This window comes from Triturus cristatus, chromosome 1_2 (genome assembly GCF_964204655.1).
Source record: "Triturus cristatus chromosome 1_2, aTriCri1.1, whole genome shotgun sequence".
NCBI lineage: Eukaryota > Metazoa > Chordata > Amphibia > Caudata > Salamandridae > Triturus > Triturus cristatus.
In genome coordinates, this window is record NC_140580.1 from 89,057,192 (window position 1) to 89,079,933 (window position 22,742).

At 44.0% G+C, this 22,742-nt stretch overlaps 1 protein-coding gene across 4 annotated transcripts in view; it reads left to right on the forward strand.

The window, feature by feature from the left end:
* NSMCE4A (NSE4A component of SMC5/6 complex) overlaps positions 1-22,742 on the forward strand; it is a 165,872-nt gene that overhangs the window by 53,403 nt on the left and 89,727 nt on the right. For all 4 annotated transcript variants that reach the window (XR_014960674.1, XM_085602645.1, XM_085602634.1 and 1 more), the window contains exons 5-6: positions 175-274; positions 21,907-21,997. Coding sequence is in view for 3 of the 4 variants with exons in the window: in XM_085602645.1 (XP_085458771.1) it covers positions 175-274; positions 21,907-21,997 (191 nt within the window). In the remaining variant the exon portion in view is untranslated. The remainder of the gene's footprint in view (positions 1-174; positions 275-21,906; positions 21,998-22,742) is intronic.

Below are 22,742 nucleotides of genomic sequence, written 5' to 3' on the forward strand. Positions count from 1 at the left end.
TAAATGCCCCAACAATTCCCCATTTTTCTTTACTCTCATGGGTAAGCCTCTCAGAACGTGTCTGTTTTGGTATATAGTTTTTGGACTATACCATCCTTGTTCTTGGGTGGCAGCTCAAACTGAACACCATACGTGTAAGTGGAAAAAGTCACAGTAATTTTTGTTTCTCTTTAGGTTGGGAACTTTTAAAATGGACCCACCAGTGGTGCGACAGAGGGTTGAGAGACAGAGAAAGAAGAACAGCACAGAGGAACTGCGGGCCATGCCAGCACAGGTAGGCCTGAATCTGGAGCTGTCTCATCGTATCTCCTTTACAACTACCTTTTTTTACGAAAGTACTGCTGTATCAGTCAGTAACAGCAGCAGACTGAGGCCAGCCTGCATGCCATAACCTCAGAGGTCAAATCTTGATACTATTAAATTATTTATTGTCTAAGATGTTTTTAACCCCATTTGAGGGTCCTGCATATCTTACCTACTGCTCCCTTGTTCCTGTATATGTGGCGACCCCACTATGCAGGAGTTCAAGCAGCACCCTACCATTTATTTGACGGCCCATGTTGAGTATTCTGAGTAAACAGCGTATCATGCCGCTTGCCACTATGCTTCAGTCTTGACAGCACAGAGTAGAGGAGCCTCCTGCACATGCGTGAAGATTCATCTGGCTGAGGTAGTATCTTGTTCCGAATCTCCTTTCTCCAATCACCAGCTATTAGCTACTGCCCCTGAGAGAAAGGTGCCAACCGGTGGCAACCCTGAATATGAAGAATATCCTCATATCGCCAAGCCTGGGAGTCACCAGTGTTGCTCAGCAGGTAAGTAGGAAGCAGAGCATTGTTGTGTGTAAGTGAGGAAGTATGTGTGATTGTGCAAATGTGAGTGCATTTATGTCTGTCCGAGTTGAGGTGCAAGGTGGATCATAATAGTTGCCACTGACTTATTCAGGAACTGCGTACTGCTCAGGAATGGTGAAAGAAATTACAAAAACAGAAAAACGTAGCATCTTCTTTCTCACTTTAGCATGTCCCAGTTTATATATTAATAACGACACTAGGTCAGTTGGTTTGCAAGTGAGAGATGATGGACTTGCTACCTAGAACATTCTTGGAAAGAAATAAGACCATGATCAAATAGTCATCATGTGTGATCTGACAGACATCCAATCTTCGAATATTTAACAAGATGTGTGCTGAGTTTTGGGAAATAAAGCTGCAAATTACCCCTTGACATCAAAGAAATTACTTCAGCAGTAAGTTTCCTCTCCTCCACAAGAATTGCCATAAAAAAATCAGTTTGACTTTTTTTGTTGGGAATGCATTAATTTTTTCGCCAACATCATATCAATTTATTAAAAACACACAGCTTTCACATACTGCTTTTCGGTTTAAAAAAAGCTCAGTTGTTCCAAACAAAACTCATCATTTTCTAAAGAACAATTGTTTTTTGTCAAAATATGCATTTTTAATTTTAGACCCCTTCTGTGTCATTTCCATTAACTACAGTTACTGACAGCTATATCATATGGACAAAATCTTCCTCAGATGGCCACCGTTAATACCAAGGATGCCTATAATATTTCAAGAATGGCCACCTTGATGCCAGGGCCACCATTAATGCCAAGGGTGTGCACTATAATGTATAATACACAGCAAGGGGCCATGCTTGAGAAAAAAAATAGCGAGCAGAACTTGGATAAAATGAAAGTAAGAGTATTGCTTAACTGTAGGGACTAGATGTAATAAAATGCAGAATTCAGCACAGAAGTACATTTAAGCATATTAAGAATAGACTGAGAAAGATTGTGAACAGGCTTGATAATGGTGTTAAGGGCACTAAAGTTCGAAAGCTTTTGGAAAAAGATGGACACCATAGTCACTAGAAAAAGGTTAACTCCATTACCAGCTGAGCAAAAAGTCTGGGTTGAGTACCTAACCACAATATACAAACTAAAAAAATACCCAGAAAGAATTTAAATGAAACACCAGAAAACCTAGTAATTGAGGGAGCAATAGACAAAAATACTCCTTCTAAATCAACCCATGTCCCCCAGCTGACTGCTTTCATTAGAGCTTCAAAATCATCTAGCACACACAGGTCTGGTGGGATTTCGGCTAATATGAGGAAGCTCCACCCAGAACTTTGGGTAACTGTGTTAGAAACATTATCCAGTGGAATCCTACAACACCATTTCAGAATTCTGAAAAAGGATTTTAAAGAAAGATGACTGACGTCAACCTAACAACTACAGAATACACAGATACTTCTAGTAAAATCTACACCAAACACCTATTAATCAAACTTGAGGAGTTGTTTTCCCTATTACCAAAAATGAAATCCAGTTTTGGGACTAATCTCTCAATGGTGTATAGATTTTAACTCCTGAAATTACTCCCAGTAAAATACTCCAAACGTATGTAGATCTGGCCACAGTCTTTGCTTTACTTGATAGGAAAGCCCTGTGGATTAACATGCTGGCACGGGTAATCCCTGTACCTTTGCTGTGGCATATAATCAAATTCCACACGGATTCATAAGCACAAATTTGCCTTGTGGATCGACATGAACTTTCAATAACAGAACAGACACTGAATGGGCTAGTAAAAGGCTGCATTCTGCCGTCTCTCTTTATTTTCAATCTGTTTCTGATGCCACCAAAGTCTTAGAAAATGTATGGTGTTTCACCCTTAGTTGCACCAGGATGTAATTCAAAGTGTAGGTTTCATACCATCCTGCTTAATTTTATTCACACCTTAGAAAAATGTAGTCCATATTATAAACTAAATTATTTAAACATTAGTAAAAGTGAGACTAAAGTATTGATATTTAGAGGCTGACGAGGCAGAAGTTTGCGTCAAACTTGGATAGCTCTCTATTACAGAAAGTAAAAAAGTACTGCTAAGCAGGGTAATGTTTTTCACTAATCTTTCCTTCAGCTATCATGTTAACACAGACATTTGATTGAGTTGAGTGGTTGCAGTAGCACTAAACAAATGAGATGCATGTCTTTGCCATAAATCTATGGAAATGCTGAAAGAAAGGTATGAGTTCGAAATTGTAAGCCTGTTACTCTGTGGGACGGATATGTTAAAGCGTTAAGATCTTAACAAATCCAAACTCAAGTTAATGTTGATTTGGACAAATTGGGTGATGCTGGGTCATGGGACACCTAGCTTTGCTATTTGACTAGAATAAGGACTAACATGTCATGTTTTAAAAGTTAAGTAAGAGTTTTAACTTACTGGTATCTCATTCTCTCTGCAAACAAGGCACTCTGTAGCACACAGGCAAAAGAGTATCTTGCAATGCACTCCAGTGCATTCCGATATTCCAAATTGAAATGTATCTTTCCCCGAAAGTAAATGCACCACATAATGGCCAGCTTTAGGTTATTTACCAGGGAAGAATAGAATCAGACGAGGAGCAATGAAGAAAGTCATAAAAGTGATCCTTCTGAATGTCAATAGTACACAAAATATGAACGAATAGTTAACAATATGCCTAGACCACCTAAATGATACATTGTCAATATCCAATCCCAAGAAAATAGGTGGTGGATAATGTAGCTAAGACCAGGTCAGCTGCCCTTTCTAGTAGATTAAGTGTGTGTGGAAGACCTAGAATAACTCTAAATAATATGCCCTCTATGTCAAGAAAAAAGTCAGTCTTCGTTGCATGTGATTTTATTTTGTGATGCACTTATTCAGGGGTGTATATACTTGTTACACCCTTATTTAAGAGTATTGGAGAGTTGAAGTGTGTAACCAGTAACATGTTTTATAATGAAATGTGTGTATATAAGATTATGTTGTGGATTCGGGAAAATCGTAAGACATTTTGATGAGATGATGGAGAAAGTGTTTCGTATATACCTAAGCTTCACTTTTTTGTGAAGAGTTCACTAGCTACTGGAGTATGAGACTGTATAACAATCTCTTAGACTAAGAAAACGTTTACATTTTTTTACAATCTTCTCTCTTCGCTCATCTTATTTTCTTTTATTGCATAATCTAATTTGGCAAAATCAAATTAATGAAATAAACTTGAAGCTAGAACATGGAGGCTCCCCTCAATATTCATAATTGTGCTGGGACCGAACACTACAGTACAAAATATGTCCACACTATATCAATAACACCATTGTTGGGTCAGGGGTTTGCCACATCATATTTAAAGTGGGTTTCGATTATACCTGGTATGGATACGAAAATATGGTGGATGCCCTCAATATGCCAGGGAAAATTCCCAAAGTGTTATACCGCTGTTGTACTGGGGCCATGCATAGTAATGAAATGGATGTTCCCCATTATATCAAGACCTCAATCAGTATGTCAATGCTGCGCACCAGAAAGCCAAGCGTGTCCGCAGTTGGTACAAGGGTGCCCACATTCTATGAAAAATGGTACAATTTTGTCGCAAAGGACAACCTAATTCCAGGCAACTTGCATTATGTCAAGGATGGCCAGCATTATATATCAGAGGTTAATTCATGATAGGAGTGGCCATGATTTTCCAAGGTTGCCTGCAAAATGCTGAGAAGGATAACCATTATGCCAGAGGTGGCCCGTTATAGCCCAGAAATTATAATTATTGTGCTAGAGGTAACCTGCATTCCATGGCAACCGCCAGATGGCACTTGTGGTAACAAATGGCTGGGATCGCCACCAGGTAGGCGCATCACTATTTGCTCTCTCTTGCGCGCTTTCTCGTGGAGTGGGATATTGCCATTCGGTTTTGTTCAAGGTTTTTAATGCCAAGTGTCACTGTCTCCTGCTGGTTACAGGAAGAGGTTGCACTAAGTTCTATACCCATTGTATTAATCAATGGCTTCACGGCTATGAGCTACTTACTGGCAGCTTGTGCTCTCCCTGGAACCTTTCTAGGGAAAGTTGGGCTCGCTGAGGTCACTCTTGTGCTTGGCTGAAATAGAGAAAAGTGTTTGCGACCTGCCACTTCCAATGTTTTCCAGCTGTCACTACTGTATAGTTATGCCAGATTCGACTTAGAGTGGTTTGTGCCCTTTTCTAAATCATTAGTGCTGTGTGTGGTATTTTACTTCTGAGTTATGTTTCCAATTTTGTATTTTATTGGCTTATTTATGTTAGTAATTCTTCTAATGATAGTGCGCACATAAGAACAAAGTGCTGTATGTGGTAATAGTTAGTGGGGTGGTGTCTAGCAAATGAGCAGCTGCAATATAGTGGAAATGGGCAATGAGTACGTGGACAAAGGCTTCACACACGGAGCATGTTTACATATGAAGCAGTTCATATGAAGAGCATATTTACATGGGTTTGAGGGTAACACCTGCTTGTAAAGATGTGGAAGTGGGCAAAATCAGTGGATATTGAGGCAACCTTTGAGTGTCGGTTTGAAGGAGATTGCTTGATGTTGAAGAGCATTCAGTGAAATACATGCAAGCAGGTTCAAGATCATGTGTTTTGACGAAGACTAGGATGGTTTTTTAACAGATTATAGCCAGCTGAGCAATGCAGATGTGTTGGGGAGGATAATGCCACAGGTGTCAGGAGGCTGATTCTTGATGTGCCGTTAATACCTTTAACACTAAAGTGGGTGGTTTGTGACTAATCCTTCTTATAGCTGAGTACCAGGCTGCTTAATGTCTTTGGGGGAAATATTTGTGCATGATGGGGGAAGTTAAATAATGTCTGGCTGGCATGGTTGACAACCTTGATGAATGTGTGTTGGAAGGCCAAATGCTTTGGAAGCCCCACTAGTAGACGTTTGAAGTAATCACCTGTTTTTATGACTTTGTTATTTTGTTGGCCTGGAAAGGGCTCATTAAACAACATTCATGTGCATTGGCCTTTTATAATCTGACCGCTTTTGCATTGATAACAATAAATGAATCAATCCTTGTGACTTTAATAAATTGTATGCCTATGTTTCTGGCACAGGTGCAGAATAGTCTGGTATCCCAAGGGCCTCAGTGAGGTCTTGAATGAGTTGCTTCTTCTAGGAGCACAAGTCTGTTCAGTGTTCGATGACTGTAGACAGCTAAAGGTTGTAGTTTAGAGTTGAGATGGATGTGAAAGGTGTTAAGAAAAAAATATTTTGTCATCCACATAGCAATGAGTGGAGATGTCCGCTAGCAGTTGTGTAGATGAAACTGATGAGCGAACCCAGACTGATCCTTTGGGAAACCCTAAACTGCTAGCACTATTGAGTTGGGAAGTCTGATTCCAAAGTGAGTTGGGCCAGTGATACAGAGATATGTGGAGTGATTAGTTGTATAGTCAACTGTTCGGGACGCAGCAGAGAGGTCAGAAAGAGGAAAATGAAGGTGAGCTAGAGCTATTCTGTACAGATGTTCCACGCATATGCCTTTATCAATCATGCATTTACACAAAATTCGTTATAAAAGCTTTCGTGATAAAAACGCGGTCGTGGTAAAGACCGCGTTGTTAAGGCTTGCGATATAATTGCATGCGTGGTTCCGTCATACAACCATTCAGTACTCCTAAGGCTGTCTCAGCGAATCAATGGTAGTCTGATTTAAATGTGTTTAGAAGTGTGTAGTGAAGCAGGTAAAGATCACTCACAGGAGGAATTGGCTAGCTAATATTTCTTAACACTCTAAGGAATGTATTGGAATATTAAATAGCAGGAGTTGAAACACTAGTCAGGTACTGAATGGGAAGGCAAGGTTACTTGTAGTGTTTATTTTCAGTATGGTAGTAATGGGATACAAATGTTACAAAGCATTTCCTCTGCACAGTTTGAGTTTTGTTTTTGTTATAGTTTTGCAGGTTTGTGAAATTCACATAGTTTGCTAAGTGTATGAAAACAAAAAATAAAAATAAATTGTGGGAATATAAAATAGGTTTCACAATAAACAATCAAAGCAAAACAAATAGTTTGAGGCATGTGTGCTGTGGATACACATGCTTTGCATACTCCTGCCATCTAGTGTTGGGTCTGGATGTTTGTAAGTTGTTTTTCTTCGAAGAAGTCTTTCCAGTCACAAGGTAAGGTGACTCCCCCGTTTGTTGATAGTGCACATGGGCATTGACTCCATTGTTATATTGTTTTTTTCCGCCATCGGTTTCGGATGTGTATTGCTGCGCTCCGGTTCTAACCCGTTGTTCGGGTTCCCCTCTGTGCGCAATCCACTCTAACCTCGACAGTATTGTTCTCAAACGCGTTTCCCTGTTCCCCAGTTATCGAATCGACCAGGAAACACTCTCTCTTCCATCGGACACATCGGGGTGGCCTTCTGGCCTAGCCGTGTCAGTCTACCCTTTCCGCTGATGGAACGAACTCCATTCCAATTCTATCCTCAGTGCCGCAATAAGTACCCTCGCACTGATCTACATCAAGTTTGTAACTTGTGCCTCTCACCGGAGCACAAGGAAGAAGACTGCGACGCCTTTAAGTCTTTTCAGTCAACGAAAACTCTATGCGATCGTTGGGCTCAACAACGAGAAATGCAACACCAAAGCATTCAACACACTCCGGATATCTTCGGCGAAGAATCCAAGCATGAAGACGTCAAAGCGTCCGCGGCAGAAGAGGCCATCTCTGTTCCAGAGTCGGATTCTGAACTTGAGATCGGCTTGCATCCTGGGCAGGGTGCCTGAGTACCGACAACCCCTTGCCCCCAAAATATTTTCCATAAAAACATAAGGCTATGGCACCACCTCTGCCTTCGGGCCAAGGTTGGCACTGAGACAATGTTTCCGACGCCCCACCTCCTGGCTCGGCACCGAAACAAACAGTCAAGCCTTCCGGCTCGGGATGGACGGCCAAAATCATCTTTGGATCCAAAACCCTCCGGTTCCCAAGACCAATCTGGTTCGGAGCCGAAACACTCTGCTCCGAAACCTAAACCTGCCTCGGAGCCGAAACCTTCTGTTCACAAAAGCAAAACCATTTCAGTTCCGAAATCAAAAGACAGTCTATCTGAGCCTCCCGAACCAATTTTAGACGTTCTCCAGGCTAAATTGGATCCTAAATAAAAGAGGCTTTATATCCATCCTGATACAGGATATATTTCTGCTAAGACAACAGTCGAACACAAACTTCTTTCAGAGGACCCTGCAGATAAAATTCCTCGACTAGCCCCTCCATCTCCATCTTCTCCAGAGTTACCAGATCCCTTACACATAACACCTCGGATCTCCACATTCACAGCCTCAAGGGGATGATACTGATGAAGAAGACACTCATCACCACCAGATGATAACATGGCTATCAAGAACTTATTGCTATAGCAGTAGAGTATCATGGGGTGGCCTTACATAAAGAGCCCTTAGAAGAAGACTTTTTATTTGAAACACTTTGGTCCACACACAGGTCAAGTCAAACACTCCCTATGTTAAAGGGCATGATGAGGCATGCAGATGACATCTTCAAAGACCCTGTGCAAGCACGTATTTAAACCTTCTCCATCTGACCCGTGTTAATCACAGGACAATTACCTCTCGATTCCCTAGTAGTGTCCAATGCTTGCAAAAGGGCTAGTTCACAAACATATGTGATGCACCTCCCCCAGACAAAGAATCTAAGTTTGTAGATGCCTTGGCGAAAAGAGAGAGAGCAATATATTGGGGCCGCAAATCCACACCTACCTTACAGGGTTGGCTGCACAGCCTGGCCTACTGTACTATCAATAGCGAAGTATATGCCAGCATAATGCCCAGGTTCGAGGCATGTGGGCTGCTGAATTCATATCTGTGCATAGATCGCCGCCTAGTGTTGGGTCTGGATGTTTGCACCTTGTTGTCCTGGAAGAGTCTTCGAAGTATCACGAGATAGGTGACTCCTCCCCTGGACCACAGTGCGCATGGGCATCCTCTCCATCCTTAGATTATTTTTTTCCGCCATTGGGTTCGGATGTGCTTATCTTAGCTCAAGTTAGGAAAATTCAGTTTAAGGCCAAAAGGCCTTTTAGTTTTCGTCGGTACTGTTCCCGTTCGGTATCGACTGCTTTCTTGATTAGTTTAGAAACTTCTTCCAGCCTTTCGGATCCGTTTGATCCGAACATCGGACTTCCATCGACGATGGAATCGAGGACCGCATTCAAACGGTGTCCTTTATGCCACGCAAAATACCCACACATCGACGTCCACCCGGTATGCAACAAATGTCTCTCACCCGATCACGATGAGTCGAAATGTATGGCCTGTGCCCGATTCCGATTGAAGAAGACTCTCCGGAATCGACGGGCGGCGAGATTAGAAGCGCAGCAATCGGCGCCTGCCCCGGCCAACATCTTCAGCACCGAGGATGAGGACGCAGAGAGCGTGGAAGAAGTAAACTCCAGCCCCGCTTCCGAACACGATTCCCGATCGGAAGACGACGATGAAGTGCTTTTTCAAAGGGAAGAAGTCATCGACGAGGTAGGAGACTACGATGAGGCCTTTGGGGCCGAAGAAGATAGCTCTAGCGAAGAGCCAGGCCCACCCGTCGATACGGAGGACGTCCAAGTGCGTCATTCTACGGCTCAGATCGTGGGATCGCCTCCGGGCCTTACCCGAGATCAATCCCAAAGTTCTTCGGGCCCGGCCTCGAACATCCCGCACGAGCCATTATTGCCAAAGACGACTGGATTCCCTTCAACGAAACCGAAACCAATCGTCGCACCAGTTCCACCGAAACCAAAAGTGAAACTGGCCGTGATCGGCTCGAAGACCTCCACTCCTTCGACGCCAGCAAAGGCCGTCAGCTCCGAACGCAGTAAAAGGGATTTCGGCGCCGAACTCACTGCAGCGGATATCGGTACTGACCCGAAGAAAAAGGCCCTCGGTCCCCCAAAAGCGCCTCGGCCTCTGGCACCGAAGCAGTCGGCCCCGACCACCAAAGTCAAAATGGCCGCTCCATCTGAGTCGACGTCCAAGACAGCGGCACACGCCAAGTCGTCGACTCCGACCGTTGATACCTGTCTTCGGATCGATGACCCCGTGGCTCCAAAGCAGTCGACGCCTACCTCCACGGTGCCAACCGCCTCCAAAGAACCTTCGGCGTTCTCAGTGCGACAAGTCGCGGCGTCGTTGCAACGCATCAGGGAACGGGCAGCCCTCCGATCCACGTCGGGCCCCGACACGAACAAGGCTCCAAAAGCTCCCTCGGCACCAACCAACATCACTTTTGGTTTGCCACCATCCACGGCGCCGAAGATGTTCGAGATCCGAACACGTGTCCACCAGACACAGTCCCCGTCTACTGGACACACACATTCTGAGCCTTCACAGCCACAATTCATCGACGCCAACACTGGTAGACTGATGCTCCGCAAGCGGAAGATCACGCCAGAGAGGGGCTTGGACTCCTACAGAATACCTCTGAAGCACAAATTGCCAGCGGAGTCGGAACCAGTTCTTTATGAATGCTTGCAAACCTCCTATCAGGATCCCCAGTCCTTTTCTCCTGCGCCTTCAGAAACGGACGCAGTGGAGGACTACATGGGCGATGATATCACCTACCCTGGGGATGTCGATCCTGATGAGCAGCAGGACCCAGATCAGGCATGGGATGACCCTACAGACCAGGGTACCGCGCCAGATACCCAGGACACGCAGCTTTACAGCGCCAAAACATCTCCCACTGAGGACACTGCTGCCTTCAATGCCCTCATAGAACGTGCTGCCGCCAATCATGGAGTACAACTCCATTCTGACACTGTTGAAGAAGACTTCTTAGTGGACACTTTCGCCTCCTCCGAAAGAACTGTCAAAACTCTGCCCATGTTAAAAGGAGTTCTCAAACCTGCAAATGACATTTTCAAAGAAACAACCAGGGCACGGGTGCTAAACCCCAGGATTGAAAAAAAATACAAGCCTGCGCCCGGAGATCCTATGTACATTAGAGGTCAGTTACCTCTGGACTCCATGGTAGTTGCTAACGCTCGCAAACGAGCCCATTCGCAAACGACAGGTGATGCTCCTCCCCCAGACAAGGAGTCCAAAGTGCTGGAGACCTCAGGCAAAAGAATTGCAGCTCAAGCAGCAAACATCTGGCGCATTGCCAATACACAGGCACTCCTGGCCCGTTATGATCGTTCACACTATGACACGCTAGAATCACTACTCCAGCATCTGCCAGATGAATACAAAGAGGCAGCGGAGCTCCTCATCAGAGAGGGACAGCTCCTTACCAACGCATCCATTAAGTGCGCCCTGGATGCTGCCGATACAGCAGCTAGGGCAATTAACACCAGCGTCATGTTACGGCGACACGCATGGTTGAGAATCTCAGGATTCAAACCAGAGATTCAAAACAACATCCTAAATCAGCCAGTCAACCACGACTACTTATTCGGACCCGAAGTTGACACTACCCTCGAAAAAATAAAAAAAGACACTGACACTGCGAAGTCAATGGGGGGCTCTGCAGACGCAGCAATTTCGTAGTGGCTCCTTTCGTCGCCCCGGGAATAGAGGAGCAGCTAGAGGCCAGGGGTCACAGCAGCAATACACTAAAGGGGGCACACAGAGTACCTACGATAAAACCAACAGAGGTGGATATCGTGGCTCCAGCACCAAGGGCAGGGGACGTGGTTACGGCAACACCAGGTCCTCCCCCAAAAACAAACAGTGACGCCCTCTCCCTTCCCCCCGACCACATAACACCTGTCGGGGGGAGACTCCAGCGGTTCCTGTCCACGTGGAAAACCATCACCACAGACAGGTGGGTCAGGGACATTATCCAACACGGTTACTGTCTCGAATTAACCTCCACTCCACCCAACATACCACCAAAGCACCGTCCTATGTCCGTAGAGCACTTAGCATTATTGCAGCAGGAAGTGCTAAGTATGCTGCAAAAAGGTGCAATAGAGGTCGTGCCCGTCAACCAGCAGGGGACAGGGGTGTACTCTCTGTACTTCGTAATCCCAAAAAAGGACGGGTCACTCAGACCTATACTAGACCTGAGACCCCTCAACCACTACATTCTCTCAGAGCATTTCCATATGCTCACCCTACAGCAGGTTCTCCCGCTGCTCAGCCAGGGAGACTTCCTAGTCACACTAGACCTCAAAGATGCGTACTTCCACATACCCATACACCCATCACACAGGAAATATCTCAGGTTCACTATTCAGGAACAGCACTATCAATTCAAAGTTCTCCCCTTCGGAGTGACAACAGCACCCAGGGTTTTCACCAAGTGCCTAGCTACAGTGGCTGCACATATACGGAGACAACACATTCACGTCTACCCTTACCTGGACGACTGGCTTGTTCAAGCAAAGTCGGCCCAGCAATGCGCCAGCCACATGTCTCTCACCATTCCCCTCCTTCACAGTCTGGGATTCTCACTAAATTACCCAAAATCACATCTCCAACCCGCACACGTACGACAGTACCTGGGCACGACCATAAACACTCTGGCAGCCACAGCTCAGCTAAATTTGGTGAGGATCAACAGCATGCAACTGCTGATCTCAAAGTTCAAACCTCAACACTCCCTTCCTGCGCGGGTGTTCATGCAGTTGATAGGCATGATGGCCTCCTGCATTTTCATAGTCCCGCACGCGAGACTACATATGTGCCCGCTTCAGGAGTGCTTGGCACGTCAATGGAATCAGGCTCACGGGGAATTAAAAGACCTAGTGTTGGTGAGCGGTCGGGCATACAACTCTCTGCATTGGTGGAATCCACAAAACCTTTGCAAGGGCCGACCGTTCCAAGAGCCTGTTCCACAAATAATACTGATGGCGGACGCCTCTCTCCAGGGATGGGGAGCTTATGTACTCAATTACACAGTGCAGGGACTATGGACGACACAACAAAAGAAGATGCACATCAACCTTCTGGAACTGATGGCAATCTTCCTAGCCATGAAGGCATTGAAAGTACACTTGTGCAACAAAGTCGTGTTGATCCGAACGGACATGACTGCCATGTACTACATACAGAAGCAGGGAGGAACACCTTCTCCACAGTTGTCTCATCTGGCTCAGAGCATGTGGAAGTGGGCCATTCAGAGGAACATATTCCTCATGGCGGAATACCTCCCCGGCAAGGACAACCAGATGGCGGATCTGCTCAGCAGACACAGCCACCAGATGCACGAGTGGGAGCTACATCCGTCCGTTCTCCAACCGTACTTCCAACAGTGGGGTCATCCAGAAATAGACCTATTCGCCACAAGCGAAAACGCAAAATGACGAAGCTTTGCCGCCAGGTTCCCACATCCACAGTCGCAGGGCAATGCGATATGGATGAACTGGTCCGGCAGATTTGCGTACGCTTTTCCCCCAGCACCATTAATACCGCTGGTAGCACGCAAACTGCGACAGCACTCACTGACACTCATCCTAGTTGCTCCCACATGGGCGCGCCAGCCATGGTACACCACCTTTCTAGAACTTTCCGTGGTGCCACATCAAACGCAGAACCATGGCGAAATTCAGCACCCAGATCCGCAACAGCTGAACCTGGCAATCTGGCTCCTGAGGTCTTAGAGTTTGGCTACCTAAACCTGCCACCTGACTGTATGGAGATCATCAAGGAGGCCAGGAGACCCACTACCAGAGCTTGCTATGCGGCCAAATGGAAGAGGTTTGTCATTTACTGCAACAACAATGACATTAACCCGCTAGACGCATCCATTCAAAACATTATCTGTTACCTCTTACACCTATACCGATGCAGTCTGGCCTACACCTCAATACGTATCCATTTAACCGCAATAGCAGCCTATCTCAAACAGGCAGCACCTCTCTTTATTCAGAGTGCCTGCCATCAAAGCCTTCTTGGAGGGACTTAAACGAGTAATTCCCCCAAGACACCCACCAGCACCGGTGTGGAACCTCAACTTGTTCCTCACCAGACTGATGGGTCCACCCTTCGAACCTCTCCACTCATGTGAGATTCAATTCCTCACCTGGAAAGTTGCTTTCCTAGTAGCAATCACTTCGTTAAGAAGAGTTAGTGAACTCCAGGCACTAACCAGTCAAGAGCCATTCATACAGGTTCACGCAAACAGGGTTGTACTACGTACCAACCCCAAATTCATGCCTAAAGTAATATCGCAGTTCCACATGAACCAAACTATTGAACTGCCTGTTTTCTTTCAAAATCCACAAACTGTCGCTGAGAGAATGCTCCATACACTAGATGTAAAAAGGGCACTCATGTACTATAGACAGAACTAAGGACTTTAGGAAGACAAAAAAAAATTTCGTTGCCTTTTCTCCACAACACAACACAAGGGCAACGCCATTTCCAAAGCAGGTATAGCCAGATGGATCGTTAAATGTATTCAAATTTGCTATCAAAAAGCTAAACGCACATTAACGATTCCCCCACGAGCCCACTCAACATGAAAGTTAGGGGCGTCCATGGCTTTCCTGGGAAACATTCCTTTACAGGAAATATGTAGAGCAGCCACATGGTCCACTATGGTCCACTATACATACATTTACCAAACACTACTGTGTAGATGTACACTCAAAACAGCAGGCAGCTGTAGGACAGGCTGTTCTCAAAACTCTTTTTCAGACTGCTGCAGCTGGCACTGGTAGCCGCCGCTAATAGGAGGTACTGCTATGTATTCTATGCACAGATATGAATTCAGCAGCCCACATGCCTCGAACTGAATATGCTACTTACCAGTATGCATCTGTTCTTGGCATGTAGGGCTGCTGACATTCATATCGCCCACCCTCCTCCCCGGCGCCTGTAGCAGCTGCAGCTCTCAGAATTACTGTATAGCATGGTCATCACTTACTGTATCTACTCCATCACTGCCACAATGGCGAAAAACAATCTAAGGATGGAGAGGATGCCCATGCGCACTGTGGTCCAGGGGAGGAGTCACCTATCTCGTGATACTTCGAAGACTCTTCCAGGACAACAACGTGCAAACATCCGGACCCAACACTCGGCTGCGATCTATGCACAGATATGAATGTCAGCAGCCCTACATGCCAAGAACAGATGCATACTGGTAAGTAGCATATTCACTCTTCCTGCCCTAAAGACAAATGGGACCCATATCGTTCCCATGTAGAGGATCTGAGGCAGGCCTCCAACTCTCAACTAGATCATGGTATTGTCCCGGAGGGAGTGGGGTAACAGGCTTCAATCTTTTCGGCTTAATCAGAATCCGGTACCTCTCGGCAGGCATGGCAGGTCCTGAATGTTTGGCCATTTACGTTCACTATTTCTACTATTTTGGGGTCACTGCGATGCCAGGGGACAACAGAAGTGTGAGGCGGAGGGAGACTTCGGGGAGACAACTTTATTGAACTACAGATTTATTCATATCATCCATGATAGTCATGTCAATATTGCACTTCTAAAAGACAATGTTTTCTTAACGCGACAATGATATTGTAACTAATGATGAACTGATTTTCATGTATGTATCCATTAATATGTTGCAAACTGAAAAATAAAGTAACAAAAAAAATAAAGTTTATAGATGCCTCGGGGAAACGAGTGGCTGCTAACCAGTGGTGCATCGCAAACACACAGGGCCTGCTAGCTAGGTACGATAGGGCACACTGGGATGAGATGGAGCAACTGCTCGAACATCTCTCAGGCGAACACAAAAGCAAAGCACAAGAAGGCAAACTCATTTCTAACTCATCTGTTAGATGTGCTCTAGATGCCGCTGACACCGTTGCTAGCGAGATAAATACCAGCATTCTCCTCCGAAGGCATGCATGGCTTAGGATTTCGGGGTTTAAACCTGAGGTTCAGCAATCTATTATAAACACCCCTTTTGACAAAAAACACCTGATTGGTCCTAAAGTCGATCAGGCTTTAGAAAAAATGAAAACAGACACGGATGTAGCAAAGTCCATGGGAGCGCTCCCTTCTCCATCAAATAGAGGCTCCTTTCGCCGCTCCTTTTACAGAGCAGGGACCAAAACCACATCTTCAGACCCAAATGCTTCCTCCTATAAAGGCAACACTCAATCCTCTCCCTCTTTAGGTTTTTATAGAGGGGGAAATAGAGTAAACCATTACAAAGGTAGGAGTAGAGGTGCCACAGTGCGCAACTCCCCTTCTGCTAACAAAAACTTACTTGCCAACATTTCCCCACAAATATTTAACACCTGTCGGGGGAAGACTTCAGCAATTTCTCCTCATTTGTCAATCCATAACATCCGACAAATGGGTAATCCATCTTATCCAACATGGTTATTGCCTGGAGCTTACCACCAATCCTCCATACATCCCACCTCGCACTCAAAAACTGTTGTCACCCCACTTGTAGTTACTTAAACAGGAAGTGCAATCTCTCTTAGAAAAAGGAGCCATAGAACCAGTTCCATTACAGTACCAAGGTTCAGGAGTGTACTTTCTCTACTTTCTAATCCCAAAAAAGGACTGCTCCTTGAAAGCCATTTTGGATCTCGGAGTGTTAAACCTATAAATACTGTCAGAAAACATCCATAGAGTAACACTCCAACAGGTGCTTCCACTTCTACAAAAAGGCAATTTTATTTCCACACTAGACTTAAAAGATGGATACTTTAACATTACTGTCCATCCAGCTCATTGCAACTTTCTCAGATTTCAGATAGTAGGCAAATACTATCAGTTCAAGGTACTCCCATTCGGAGGAACTACAGCTCCCAGAGTGTTTACCAAATGTCTAGCTGTAGTTGCAGCTCATCTCAGAAGACCACAAATTCACGTCTTCCCCCTACTTAGACGACTGACTAATCAAAGCCAGCACACACCAAAAGTGTCTAAAACACACTTTGACCACGCTAAATGTACTCCTCCGATTGGACTTAAAAGTGAACGTGAAAAAGTCTCATCTACAGCCTTTACAAATACAATCTTATCTGGGAGCGACTCTTAACACTCACACGGCACTAGCCTCTCCCAGTGCAGCCAGAATTCGTAATATTCAAACTCTGTTATTACAGTTTCAAGCCAATCAAACCTTAACAGCCAAAACCTTTATGCAACTGTAAGGAATGATGGCCTCATGTATCGCAATAGTGCCTAACGCAAGACTACACATGCGTTCTCTACAGGAATGCTTAGCACATCAGTGGAATCCGTCACAGGGTCAATTCATAGTTCTAGTGTTGGTAGATAGCCGCATCCATCGCTCTCTGCAGTGGTGGAACCCACAAAATGTATCAAAAGGGCGATCTTTCATCGACCCTGCTTACAGCAGACGCATCTCACAGGTTGGGGTGTCCATCAACACAATTACACAATTCAGGGCCTCTGGGACAACAAGCACAAAAGTCTCCACATCAACTATATAGAGCTTCTAGCAGTATTTTTAGTACTGAAAGCTTTTCAGTCTCATTTCATAGACAAGGTTCTCCTAGTCCGCACGGACAACATGACCAGCATGTACTATATACAAAAAAAGGAGGGGGGCACACTCTCCAGCTGTCACTTCTCTCTCAGACCATCTGGAGCTGGGCAATACATCTCAAAATTCATCATCTGGCAGAACACCTTCCAGGAGTCAACAATTAAATTACTCCTCGGCAGAAGCAGACCGTAAATATGAGTGGGAACTTCATCTCCAAGTTCTCCTTCCATACTTTCAACAAGCATTGGCATAGCCAATAGGTCTCGCTTTTGGGACCTTATAAGTGTTTAGCCAAGCAACAGTTGCATAACTAAATACTTATAAGGTCCCAAAAGCGAGACCTATTGGCTATGCCAATGCTTGTTTCTGTTTATTACTGCTCTGTAGTAATGGCGGTGCACGGGTAATAAACAGGAGGAAAAAAACTGGCTCACGGAGAACATCAAAGCGGCCGTGCGGCCGCGAAAGTGAGGCGCCCGCGCACATGCACTGTAGCTCCAGGCTACAGTGGTAGCACTTTTTTGAGCCCTCACAAAAAGTCTCGCCAGACCAGCGCATGCGCTGGGTCAGGTGAGACCTAAAAATGGGGATTTCCACAAATAGATAGTTCACCACCGTGGACAACGCAAAATGCCCAAACTTCGCCTCCAGGGTCCCACACCGTCGACCATGGTACACAACACTTCTGGAACTCTCATTAGTTCTGCATCAAAAGCCACACCTCTATTCCAGACTTCTCACTCAGAACCATGGAGAAATCAGACACCCAAACACCAAGGAGCTCAACTTAGCGATTTGGCTCCTGAAGTCGTAGAGTTTGGATACTTAAATTTGCCACCAATCTGTGACTATTCGAAAAGAAGCAAGAAAGACCACCACTTGTTATGCAGCAAAATGGAAACAATTTATTTATAACAAGATTAATCCTTTAGAGGCTTCTGTTCAAAACATTGTTTGTTATCTTCTGCACCTACATCAATCGATTTTAGCTTACACATCTATTCGATTGCACCTTGCAGTAGTGGCTGCATATCTGCAAAACAGACATCATCTTTGTTCAAAGTCCCTGTGATTAAAGCCTTTATGGAAGGTTTAAAATGAGTAATACCGCCCAGAATACCTCCAGCACTGGTATGGAATCTCAACTTTGTACTTGTAAGACTCCTGGGTCCACCCTTTGAGCCATTACACAATTGTCCCTTACAGTTCCTTTCATGGAAGTTTCCTCATTGCAATCACTTCATTAAGGAGAGTTGGTGAGCTACAGGCATTAACTTTGGAAGAACCCTTCTTCAGCTTCATAAAGACAGGGTGGTTCTTAGCACTAATCCAAAATTCATCCCTAAAGTGTTTTCTGCTTTTCATCTCAACCAATCAGTTGAGTTACCGGTCTTCTTCCCTCAACCTGATTCTGTAGCAGAACTAGCTCTTCACAAACCTGATGTCAGGAGAGCATTACTGTATTATATCGAAAGGACCAAAGATTTTCATAAAACACAGCAACTGTTTGTTGCATTTGCACCACCTCACAAGGGCAATCCTATCTCTAAATCTGGCATTTCAAGATGGATTGTTAAATGCATTCAAACTTGCTATGCAAAAAGCAAGAAGAACTTTATATCCCCTAGAGCACATTCCACTCGCAAAATAGGGGCATCTATGGCCATTTTAGGTAGCATTCCTATAGCTGACATATGTAAAGCAGGAATATGGTCTACACCACACACATTTACCAAACACTTTTCTGAGGATGTGTTAGCACAACAAGCCAATTTAGGGCAAGCAGTGCTAAAACACTTTTTCAGACAACTGCAACATCTACTGGTTAGCCACCGCTTTGGGACAATACTGCTATATAGTTTATGCAAAGCATCTGCCTCTACAGCACACATGCCTCGAACCAATTATGTTACTTACTTACCCAGTAAGCATCTGTTCTTGGCATGTAGATCTGTAGATTCACATGCGCCTCCCCGATCACTGGTAGCTGTTGCAGTTCTCCCTATTTACATTATATATGCATGGACATCTATTTATTCCATTCACTTACTCCATTATCACCCTCTTACGGGAAAACAATCCAACAATGGAGTTGATGCCCATGCACACTATCAGCGAAAGAAGGAGTCACCTTACCTTTTGACTGGAAAGACTTCTTCGAAGAAAAACAATTTGCGAACATTCCGATCCAATACTAGATGGCAGGAGTATGCAAAGCATGTGAATCTACAGCTCTACATGCCAAGAACAGATGCTTATTGGGTAAGTAACATAATCCTTTTAATGTTGGTGTTTTTGTACAAACTTGTTTGTTAATATTCTTCTGTAAATTCCTTTTTGAGGTATCCCCCCACTCCGTCATGGGTTTAGTATTTAAGTTGCAAAGTTTGTCACCCTTTCTAAACTTTGCTGATGTTATTTTGCATAGTATGTGTAAGGACCAGAGGTGAGATTTTAGATGAAGAAGTAGGGATGACAGACTAGGACTCTAAATTAAAGCAAATATGTTTTTAAGATTCTAGGAATGCAGGAAACATGTTCTTCATTGACAGATGAGAGTATTGGGTTTAGGTCTTCGTGAGATGCAGGACAGAAAAAGAGTTGGACAGTCGGTTATAGAGAGGGAGTGGGTGTAAGCTATAAAATTGTTGGATGATATCGGTTAGCGTTTCTTATGGTGGTGAGTTAGAGACATTAGAATGCACAGTCGTTAGCCAAAAGGTTGGAGTGTGTAGTGTGTTTTCGTGAGGGGAAGCATAGCAATGTAAAAGAGTAAAATCACTGAGCGGAACCAGTGCCTGGAGTGAAGTTTGACTGAGCTCAAGGCAAATTTAACTCATTTGAGGGTAGTAGTTTGGTCACAGAATCCTTATTGTAATTGTCTGGGTGCTCGGAGGTGCAAATGGAGGAGGTCCTGCATCTCTGAGGACATTGACATAGTTGAAAACACATTTGCACCTTTAGTGCATGAATGGATGGCGCAATTCATTGCTGTGAACAAGGAGAGGAGTCAATAATGCAGAGAGGACATAGCACAATATATTGTTGTGCCAACCACTGCATCGTGGAACAAAAGTATAAGCAGTCAAGAGAGAATACCCCTTATAAGGGCCAGCTGATCAATAGTGCAATTAAACAGATGTACTCTACATATCTGGACGAACTACTGATGTGTCCAACGAGAACCAACACAATAACCAAGCACGCAAATACACTGCAGAAAACCTCCTAATGTTTACACATAAAAATTGACCAGATGAACTGTACAGAGGTGCACGCTTCAGGAACAGAATACTTCACTGTGAGAAAAGCTTGTGCACCCCGAAACGCATGTTGACAATCTAGAAATTCTCTTAAGATTGACTTCAATGTATCTGTCATACAGTGGTCCCCTACATAACCCAAACCAAGATCAATCCATAGGAAATTTGATTTGGAAACTAAACATTGTTTTATGGGAATTCACACAGCTCACACCCATAAAGTTTAGAACTCTAGTGTAGTAAACAATAACTCACAAGAACACTCAATTGTGCGGCAAGTCTTACTGTTCCTGGTATAACCAGTGTGCCATAACATGCTCTCTCCATTCTAGGATGGCTTCTCAGAATTTCTGATTCAGTTAACATTTTTAAATATTGTAAAGGAGGCGGTCATGTTCATGTTTAACAATTGTGTGCCTTACTAGCTTCCCCTTAACTACCTGACCATACAAAGACACCAGAAAGTGTGTTCCTAGCAGTTCTGTCCCTACTTCAAGCCCTTGCATGTTCATTCCCTCGTCCCCCAGATTGTTGATGTTCTCACGTTGGACGATGCATATTTCATAGCTGTGCTTTCTCTAAAGAGACTGTTTGACCAGAATTACACACCATAAACTCCTGGTAATTGTTTGGTACTTGAAATCCATACAAATCAAGACCATTATTTTGCTTCAACTGTAGCATGGTGAGATGGGATTGCTCATGCAGAAATATGTTTAGTATAAAATGAGGAACGGGTTGATAATCTTGATTTCACTGTAAAACATCGACAGGAAGGACATTGGCACTAGCTGAAATTGGATCAAGCTGTCATAAATTGTAGTTTAATCTTTTTTTATTTGTTTTTGTTTTTATATTCAGTAACTAGATTTTTTTTGTTCGTAAAGGTGTGTGGCCCACACTTCACAAATGTCATTTAACTATTTCAACTCTATAGTAAAGCTTATTGGGTCTTGTACACAAGTCTCTGAAAAATCATATGTGAATTAGAATCCCTTAATTGTCCTTGGAAACTCTCCTTGATTTTCAGCAATTTTGCCACTTGTGAAAAGTAGATTAAAGTGCCCTGCAACCCAACTCTGTACCAAACCTTTGGCTAGGCAGGCGCTCATCTAAACCCACTCATTAGCCTCCAGTGTAGAACGCATTTATCTCTAATGTTCTAGAGCACTAGCAGTATATGAATCTAATGTCCCATGACTGCGCCATCCATGAACTATATCTACACTGTAACTGATTGCATTTGATTTAATAAAAAATGTAAGTACAAATCTAATCCTCTTCACTGCTCTCGCCTCACACTATCTTGCTAAACACTGCCCTGCATTGCATCATAACCAACCTGTGCTCCCTGTTTGATTGTTTGTTGTTGTTGCCTTCACAGTTGAAAAAGATGGATGAATCCCACCAGGAAGCCACAGAGAAGGAAGTGGAGAGAATCCTTGGGCTGCTTCAGACTTATTTTCAGGATGACCGTGAGTAGATTTTGGTTTGGCATAGGCTTGGACTGTTTTGACCAGGTTTTTCTTGGGCATATTTTGGCCATTAATTCTTATAGTGTGCCAGAGCACATTAGAGTATCTTCAGTAAAATTTTACACTTGAGTATCTACCATTATCTCTACATATGACCCAGGATGGCCAAGGAAAGTTTTTATATCCTGACCATCCACATTTAATATGTTACAGGATGAAGACATTATCCATTCCAGGAATAATGCTTTCACTCTGACTCCATTCACCAGATTATTGTAGGAATGCTGGAGGGGGTACTCAAACAGGGAAAAAACACTTTTTCATTTGTGCCCCCTTTCCCTGACAAGATGCCTAGACATCATTGATCGAATGTTATGACATGATTTTTAACATTGATCGAATGTTATGACATGATTTTTAAATGTCTTACTTTGGCTTAAATGTGTAACCAGTCCCCGATCTATTGTAACCCAAGTGCACCAAAGATGTAAGGCCAGGTCACAAAGGTGGAAGAAATCCTTTTGCATTGAGCCTCTTTTTGTCGACCTGGTGGTGCTTGTAACACAACGGAGTTATACTTTCTAAAGCTCCAACCCCTTTTTAAAGGTCAAAAAAAAGATTGCTTAACATCCGAATACCTTAAAGTTTTACACGTGTAGGCCAGAGTTTTTTCCTCGAAGGTCCATACAAAAACTGTGTTGTAGTTACAGGCATAGAAAAATATAGGAGATCCTTTTGGAACATT